The 9314-nt window shown below is 49.6% G+C and overlaps 1 protein-coding gene across 1 annotated transcript; it reads right to left on the bottom strand.

Annotated features, from left to right (window-relative positions):
* Positions 1 to 3828: 3828 nt before the first annotated feature.
* On the bottom strand, positions 3829 to 8300 carry LOC103767948 (keratin, type II cytoskeletal 5-like). The gene is made up of 9 exons (XM_008935081.1): positions 7797 to 8300; positions 6567 to 6781; positions 5959 to 6019; positions 5671 to 5766; positions 5254 to 5418; positions 4916 to 5041; positions 4451 to 4671; positions 4134 to 4165; positions 3829 to 4025 (listed from the first exon to the last, which is right to left on the bottom strand). Exons 1-9 carry the CDS (start codon positions 8298 to 8300, stop codon positions 3829 to 3831), a joined length of 1617 nt encoding a protein of 538 aa, XP_008933329.1.
* Between the last annotated feature and the right edge of the window lie 1014 nt (positions 8301 to 9314).

Here is a 9314-nt window from a genome sequence, read left to right as displayed (position 1 = left end):
GGCAGCTGGTGGGAGCGGTGGGAAGAGCAGGGTGGCTGAAGGCAGGCAGGTGAAGTTGTGCTCCCCCAGGCTGGGAACGGCCCTTTTATACCCTCACAGCTGGGGATGGGTCTGGCGTGGTGCTCATCGTACTGATCAGCCGGGCTCGGCACACCCAGCAGCGGACGGACGGTGAGTTCACCACCAGCACAGGCTCTCGCAAAGTGCAGGAGTTGCATTTTTTTGTGACAGTCATGATCTGACTGTCGAAATATCTGAGAAAACACTAAAATACTGGCTGCTCAGCTCTTGTTCGCAGCCGTCCCTCCTCCACTCCCTCCTTTCACGTCTGTAGTAGATGGTTCCTCGTGTTGGGCAAGCGCTCGCTCATCTCTGTTTGCGGGATGAATCAATCCCTCTGTTGCGTTATTTCGGGGTGCAGTGGTCCGAGGTCTGAGAAATCTGTTGTTGCAGGTCTGTGTTTCCTGCTGCTGTGGTTCCGAGTAAAGCTCAGCGGGGCTCCAGCACCTCAGGCCCTGACTTGTTGTAAATTCTGGACTCTTCTTCTCATGCCCAAACAAGAATCATTGAAACCAGAACTGATACAGAAGGGAGAAAGAGGTGATGGAGGGAGAGCCAGGGTGCTGATGGGGCATTAGTGGATGTCTTGGACCATCAGCTATCAAAAACCAACCAGGGAGTGGGAAGGATGTGGAAGGTAGTTTTATGAATGATGTTTTGGGGTCTTCTCTCTCTGTGAAAAATGCCTACGTTTCATCCTGATTCAGGCTGACAGCAGATGAAGAAATACCAGAATGTGACCTGGGAGGGAGTTACCGCTGCTTGTGACGACACAAAAACTGAGTTAGCAATTTCTCAGGGCTTCACCTTCCCAGGTTTTGGGGCTGTTTCCTGACTCACGGGCTGACCTTGTCTCTACATGGTGTGAAGCCTCTTCCCAGTCTGCCCTCCTCCCCACATCTGTTGTCTTCCCCCTCTGATACCTCTTACTCACAAGGAAATTCGGTGCTTGGGATCTGGGCTTATGACATTGTTCACAGGCAACTCCCTTTACTCCAGTCCACAGAGCACCCAGGACAAGTCAAACGGTGCATTTCTCTGGTGAGAGCCACACGGTGTCTTGGTCAGCCTGTGTGCTGTGTGGTGGCACATGGTCACTTATCCTAGAACAGCCAAGGTGCTCCAGGGTCTCGTCCAGATGCCCAGGGGTGGATGTGGCTCCCTCCGAGCCTGCAGCCCATTGGGTTTGCCAAGGGACGCGTCTCTTGTGGATGCCCATGGGGGACACCTGCTCATCAGAGGAGGCAGCAGCCGACCTGCAGAGCATTGCTGGGGAGTTGGAGCTTTCTCCAGCCACTGAAAAGTCTCGTGCAGGCGCTGGGCTGTGGAGCGTGTGTCGCGGGCGCATCGTTGGAGCGCGTGCTTGTGCTTGCCATGTCACCTCTGGAGGCCAGGCTGTCGAGTCAGTTTGGCCAGAAGGTCCCAGGAGGGTAATTGGCAGATGTCTGTCAGCTCTTTTTGCCCTTCAGCCATGCCTTTTGGCTTGGGGTTGGGTTTTTTTTCTGTTTTGTTTTTTTTATTATTCTACTTTGCTCTCTATTCTTCTAGTGTTTCCACTACACGCCCTGGAACAAAGCTAAACTAACTGTTCTGGGAGTGCTTCAGCTGCTGTGTGCTACAACAAGCACAGTTTTTAAGAGAGCAGAGCTTCTCTGACTAAGCTCCTGACTGTGTGTCCTGAAGAACTCTGTCAAAACGTTCTGGGTGACAATTGTTTCCTCCATGCATTGCAAATTCAAGCCCCTGAGTGCGAGCACTGCTCATTTTGGTATGACTAAGGTTTTAATCTGGGCTGGGCTAGAGTTAATGAGGGCTGTCCTCTCCCACTGATATATAAGCCCCAGGTCATCGCTCCCCCTGTTTAACTTGTCCCAGGGGGCTGGTTGCAGGTTATGGTCGTGGAGACCAGAGCCCTGCTCTGGACCAAGGGCAGCTGTACGCTGGTGACGTATCCGGAGATGCCAACCTGTGCCAGGGTGGTTTTTTGTGTCTTGCTTCAAAAGATATGCCCTGGGAGGACAAATATTCTGTCCTGAGCCTGTCCCTTGCTAGATGAAGGGCTTTGTAGTCTCTGTTATGACCCAGGTGTTGATGCAATGGGTGGCATCCATCTGACATGCCTGTTGGCTATAGCTGTTGTATCCTCTCTGGTTAGAGGGTGTCTGGGCAGCTTTGAGAAGACCATTACTTAACCTTGCCCAGGCTGCTGTTCAGAGTGAGGATATTGCTCCTTCCCAGGAAGCTGCTAGAGTATTCAGCAGGGAGAGCAGGTGGAGCAGGAGTGGAGAGCTGCAGCACACCCAGAACCAAGCCTGCAAGTTTAGGGGAAGGAAATTTCCTGAGGGATACAGAGAGGAACATGTAGACTTCAGGGAATCCTAGAAAATTCTGGGAAACTCTTGGTCTCAAAGGAAAACTCGAATACAGTCTGTTGTTGAGGCACTGCCAGTTCCACTCCTTTTGCCCATCCCTTTGAGTATTTTGTTGAGAGTGCTTCTCAACCCATTTCTTGAACTTATTGAAATACATGGGGTGAGGATTGGGACTTTTTTGTCTAATCACATCTCTTTGTTCAACTGATCTTCCAGCAATGACATCTGTCCCTCTGTAGCTCAGTTAATTTCTCCTGGTTAGTCAGAACCACCTCTTAAATCGCTGCATCTCCTCTGCTTCTTCCTCACCTTCTCAAAACAAGATCTTGGCTTCAGTGTACCCTAGGGATGTGAAGAAACATGAATCTTGAAGACTTTAACTTTGCAACATTCTTCGATATTTTTTATAGCTGTTATATAAGCAACATTTTATTGAGTATAGCAAATGAATGTGTATGGACTAGGTCCTCTGCCTGCTTATAATGAAAGGTGAGGGAGCATCAGCATCGAGACCCAGGAAAAACACCTAAACCAGTGTGGCCAGTGCTCTGAACCAAACAGGAGAGCTCTCAACCCGCTCGGGCAGATGTTTGCACTGCTGGCACCTATGCCTAGGTGAGGCAGCTCACAGTAGAATGGGTTTTGAGATGGACTGATAGACTTGAGCAGGTCAGGTGGCTGCTCTGACTCCCCAGGTAATTAGTTCCCCATTGTCAGAAGCTGATGCAGGTACATCACCCACTTGGCACTGCCCTTTGTGCCCCCTGGGAGCCAGGCTGTTGGTTGTTGTGGTGGCTGGAAGCTGTGCAGTAAATGAATCTTAGACCTTTTTCCCTGTGCCCAGCTCTTGCCGTGGCGTGCCCGGCGTTTAGCTTCAGGTGTTTTACCTGCACGGGGAGAACATTGCAACCCCCAGCAAACCTCCCCTCGCTGCTGCTGTGCCTGTGTGTTCTGGCTGCTCGTGGAGAGAGGCAGGAAATGGGAACAAGGAGCCAAAATCTGAGCCTCTAACAGGGCTGGGCCCTAGTAAAAGTGCTTGTTACCTGTATTTGCATTTGCTGTTCTATGCCTTTAATTAAAAGGACCACAAAATAGAATAAATTACATATGCATTTTTATTAGACAAACACCAGAAAGTGAAGAGAGACAGTCAGTCATGGGACACATTTTATATACAAAATCCGGCCAAAAAATGCTGAGCTGTAACAAGCAAGTTGCAAATTTAGAACAGTTGGACTCATGTTCAATAGCAGAGCCCCACACGCCGCGTGCTGAGAGCGAGTTCCTAAGGTGAGGCTCCCGTGTGACAAGACCCAGGGTTTAGGTGGCCCTCGTTCTGTTGACCCAGCTAGGCTTTGTAAAGGACCAGCGTTAAGGTGTTTTCTGGAGTTTTCTTTTAGCTTCTGTAACTTCTTCTGGTGGAGGAGGTTGAGACGAACTTCACGCTGGAGCTGCTGCCGCCTCCCAGGGTGGTGCTGGTCACCCCGGGGCCGCTTCCACAGCTGAAGCTGTTCCCCATGTTGCAGATTCCCCCTCCCATGCTGAGGTTGCTCCCTCCTCCATATCCCGTTCCCACGGTGGTTCTGGTCACAGCTGCAAGGAGAAGGAAAAGCTTTTCAGTTTCTCTGGGTACGAGCTTCTTGGTGCAGAGGCACACTAATGCTTAAGGAAGGAAACTGCAGATGTGTTTTAGAGACTTACAGATATTCACTGGGACGCCATCTCCAGCCAGCCTGTTAGGGGACAGAACACAGCAAAGTAAGAGGATAAGAAGTCTGTTGATATTGGGGGCGGGAGGGAGAATACTGTACATTTCCTGGGGGCCTTTGGGGAGAAAAGTGAAAACTTGGTGAAATTCGGGGATGCTTCCTGCAATGTGATCTCCATTAGCCAGGACAATCTTCCCCCCTCCTCGCCCCTTAATGCCCTGTTCAGCATTTCAGAAATTTGAGCATCTCCAGTGCTCGCATTGCTTTGTTCCTCCAAGGTCAGGACTTGGAGGGTTGTTTCCCACCCACCTGCACTCCTCGCCCTCCAGCAGCTTCCTGTAGGTCGCGATCTCGATGTCCAGGGCCAGCTTGACGTTCATCAGCTCCTGGTACTCGCGGAGCTGCCGGGCCAGGTCTGCCTTAGCCTGTTGCAGAGCATCTTCCAGCTCGGAGAGTTTGGCTTTGGCATCCTTGAGGGCCAGCTCCCCGCGCTCCTCGGCGTCTGCGATGGCCGCTTTCAGGTTTGCACACTGCAGAACAGAAACCCCCACTCAGGTTCCCCCCACGAGACTGAGACTTGTTCTTTCTTTACTCTGAAATCACAAGATCTTGCTGCAGCACCAGCAGCTTAACCATTTTTAGTGACAGTTTCTTTCAGAGAGAAAAAGGATCAAACTGAGCAGAACTTGCGCGGGTTGCCTCTGACATTTTGCTTCCTCTCCCTTGCCAGTCAGGGTGTGAATTGGTTACAAGTGGGAGTTTGGTGCTTTTTACCTGTTTCTTCACGCTGTCGATTTCCGACCGCAGCCGCTGGACGTGGCGGTTGAGCTCAGAGATCTCCTGCTTGGTGGTACGGAGGTCGTCCCCGTGCCTGCCTGCCGTGGCCTGCAGCTCCTCGTACTGCCCAGAGAGAGGAACAGTCACCCAAGGTAAAATCCATCGTCCCGGGAGCGACCCAGGTGCCTGAAGGCGTGGGTCCCTCCTCGAGCCCAGACTAGCAGCTGAAGCACTGCAAGATGCGATATTCAAGCAGGTTTCTTCGCGAGAGTCAGTCTTTATCTGTTCAAGACAAGACATGGAGATAACAGGATGGAAACCCCCCATTTCTTCACCTTGGTCTGGTACCAGGACTCTGCTTCAGCCCGGCTCCGGTTGGCGATGTCCTCGTACTGCGCCTTGACCTCTGAGATGATGCTGTCCAGGTCCAGGTTGCGGTTGTTGTCCATGGTGAGAACAACAGAGGTGTCGGAGATCTGGGTCTGCATCTGAGACAGCTCCTGCGGAGTGCACGGGGGATTGGGTGAGTTAATTCACTCAAGAGGTGCCTTTTCATCCTCCAGAGGAGCGTGCAGACCTGGGAGAGGCTGCAGATGGTTATCTAAACAGCTACGACAGTTGGTATAAAGACTCTATGAAGAAGTGAAGGATTTAGCATCTCCTGGGGGAAGAAATTACAGGCTTGCAGAGGAAAGGAGAGAGAGAAGCTCTTAACTGAGGGTTGCAATGTCTTAGGAGGTGGTTGTACTCACAGCTTCATAGAGGGCTCTCAGGAAATTAATTTCTTCAATCAGCGCATCTACCCTGGCTTGCAGTTCCACCTTGTTCATGTAGGCAGCATCTACGTCCTGGAAGATGAGAGATTGAGGTAGCGGGTGTTAAACTCCTGTTAGCAAGTCTGGAATACAAATATCTCTGCAGTAACCGTCCAGGGAAGAAACCATAGATGCAGCTTTTGGAATGTGACTGGGTCTGAGGATGAATGGGTGGTTAGAGCTCTACACATGGTCACCAGATGGTTTTCTGTAATTTGCTCTCACCTTCTTGAGTGTCACAAATTCATTCTCTGCAACGGTGCGCCTGTTGATCTCATCTTCATACCTAATGGAGGGAGGCAGAAGGAGCATTTGTTTAGGCAAGTAACCGACGGGGGTGATTTTTATTTGCTGGAATGAACTTCCTTAAGAGCATTTTGCATACAATGTTCTTTTCTCCTACAGAGCATCTGAACAAGAGGCCACGAGCATGTTCCTAGGCTAAGCTAGTTAAAACAAGTACATAAAAAAAAAATTCTAAAGAATCTATTCTTCTTTTTCCTATTTCTGGCCATTAGTCATACTCCTTGTGCCCGTCTTAAGCAAATTAAATGTTCTGTTCTGAAACAGACCTACCATGTAATTTATTTTTTTTTTCCTCAGTAGGTAATTTAGTTAATAAGTCTTTGATCATATTCTAAATTATTCCCTAAATATTTGTGGGCTTGGATCTGTTACTCCATTACCATTTCTCTTGAGAAAATGTCACAACCATCACTGTTAGGAATTCCTGTGTCCTGGACCCTCCTGCATCCCCCTGTTGGCTTAAGGACGTTGAGTGGAGAAAGGCTGCACCTACCTAGGTCAGGAGACCACTAGCTCAATCGACTTACTTCTTCTTGAAGTCCTCCACCAGGTACTGGGTGTTGACGAGCTCTCCCTCCAGCCTTCCCTTGTCGCTCAGCAAACTGTTCAGCTGCACCCTGAGATTGTTGATGTAAGTCTCAAAAAGTGGCTCCAAGTTGTTCCTAACTGTTTTCATCCCCTGCTCCTGAAGCAGGCTCCACTTGGTTTCCAGCACTTTATTTTGTTGCTCAAGGAATCGGACCTGTAAGTGAAAATACCCCAAAGGTGGTTTGAAAGAGCAGAGAGCTTTCCTTGCACGTGCAGGGTCTCTGGGCTGGCTGAGGTGCTGAAGAGCTCTTTCCAGCTGGCTTTCAGAGCCACATTCTTATCTGATAGAAGAAAGAATTTGCTATTGGATTGCAGGGACCCTGCTCAGTATTGCAAACAAACTCTGGAATGGCTCCTGGTTTTCTTGCACCTCACTTCCCCTTGCTGCTTTGCTGACTCAAGGCAAGGTGCACGCTCTCCATGTGAGGAGTGTGTGCAAATCAGATAAGGAGCAAAACAGGGTTTGCCCTCCTGTTGAGGAAAGACCAGTATGGTGCCTTTTCTCCTTGCCTTCCGTATATCCCCCTCACCCCACAAAAGCTTTAAAATAATGTTCCATTTTCCTTGAGAGCAGAGAGGAGCTGCTCAGCCAGAGCAGAAATCGAGCGGATGCTCTTGTGCATCTGATACAGTTAACAAGGAAATGAAGGGGACAGACGGTGTCGGATCAGATTTTGCTGTTTTGAGCTAACACCCCAAACAATCTGGTAGTGTTGCAGTGATAGCTTTGAACGCCTCTGAGGAAGCTCAAGCAATGAGAAGCCTGCATCTCCCTAGTGCCAGTTCACCTGATTCTTCTCTTGGCCATTTTCAATGGGTTGCTTGCAACTCACTTTAATCATTTAAAAAACTGTTATCAAGGCTGCTCAGTGGAAGAGAGCCCAGCATCTCCAGAAGCATGGGACTGACTTCTAAAGCTTTTTTTCTCTCCACTGCCTATGAGATGCCAAGTAGCAAATGAGGAGGACCTCAAATACTGGATGATTAATTCATAGCAACCACTATGTAGCAGGTACCATTCCCTGGAGTTTCAAGGGAGTGAACATTTTCCAATCTCATTCCTCACTTCTATTCCTTCTTGATCAGCTTATGTGCTCATAAAGCAGCTAAGAAAAGAGTCCACCTTAAAAAAAATTAGGACAAGATATTTAGGGAAGCTCATTTCTCACCTTGTCAATGAAGGAAGCAAATTTATTGTTGAGGGTTTTGATTTGTTCCTTCTCCTCCTTTCGGATCCTTTGGATGCTGGGGTCAATCTCCAAGTTGAGAGGCTTCAGAAGGTTCTGGTTGATGGAGACTTCTTGGATACCCCCAGCTGGGAATCCAGGGCCACCCATGCCACCACCAAATGCGCCATATCCATAGCCAAGGTTCCCTGGCATGCCAAAGCCACCACCGTACACGCTACCAGCGCCACCACCAAAACCTGCAGATCCATAGAAGCTACCACCCCTTCCAGCCACAGAGATCCTCTTGCATCCACCAACATTGTAGAGGCTTTTGCTTCCAAAGCCACCACCAACCCTAGCAAAGCCGCTGCCGGCGTTGCAGTTTCCGACCCGGGTGACGGAGCAGGAGCTGAAGCTGGTGCGGCACGTGTTGGGGACGACGGCCGAAGCAGCGCTGAAGCCGCTTCTTCCCCTCTGGATCCTCACGGTGGACTGGCGAGACATTGCTGGCTTTGGGACTGGGCTGGATGCTACAGCAAGAATAAAGGAGCAAAGGTGCTGGCCTGGAGCAAGGAGTAGGAGGGAAAGGAGAAGGATGAACCTGTGCTCTCCACAGGCTCGGGAGAGCCCTTTTATGCATGTATGAGACTGGGATGGGTTTGATGAGGTGGATCATCTTTCTAATTAATTAGGCTTGGCATGTCCAACAGCATTCTGGAGAATGAACTCACTCCGCACACACGCCCTTCTGAAATAATATAGCCAGGTTCTGAGCAACAGTGGTATTGTTTGGGAATAACTGTCGCCTTCTGCCGTCTTTGTAGACAGCCAGACTCTTCACCATATCAAAGCCTTTGAAAGTCAAAATGAGTCACGTTGGGCACAGGGAGGAAAACACCGTTCAGATGCCTGTCACTCAACACTTCTGTCACTTGAAAACTTCATCCCTCAGGATTGCTTTTGCCCCTTCCCTATTCACGAGCAAGGCTTTGACAAGTGAGTGCCCCGTGTGTTTTAGGAAGGGGTCTGCGTTGGGCAGAGCAGTGTTTGACAGCAAGCCCTGCAGAAAACAGTTCTCTCCTTGCTTTCTGTGATAGGTGCTGCGTGGTCCCCTCTGTGCCACCACTGGGTATCTGGAGGAGGTAGTTTTGCTCCCATCCCTGTAAAGGCTCAGCTCCCTGAGCTGGTCTCTTCTGCAAATCCTGCCTCTGCGGGCTTAACTCTTCTGTTGCTACAAAATAGGGATGAAACTGAAGTGTTTTGACAGCGTCTTTTGTTCATCTGTGGATTTTGACAGCTGCTGTTGATTTGTTTCACACTACCTCAGCACTGAAGAGTTGGACTTCGGAATTTTAGCAAGATGGAAACAAACAGACAACCAAAAAAAGAAAAGAAAGAGGAGGAAAGATTGTGGGAATAGGAACTGCTTTGAATCCACTGGCTCTATGGAAATGGAGTGCTCCGGGGCTGTTCCCAACTCGCCGTTTATAAACATGACGTCGTTTCCCGAAGGTTTAA

Source organism: Merops nubicus, unplaced genomic scaffold (assembly GCF_000691845.1).
Source record: "Merops nubicus isolate BGI_N331 unplaced genomic scaffold, ASM69184v1 scaffold35182, whole genome shotgun sequence".
NCBI lineage: Eukaryota > Metazoa > Chordata > Aves > Coraciiformes > Meropidae > Merops > Merops nubicus.
Note: the sequence above shows the minus strand (reverse complement) of the source record. Positions and strands in the feature narration are given on the sequence as shown.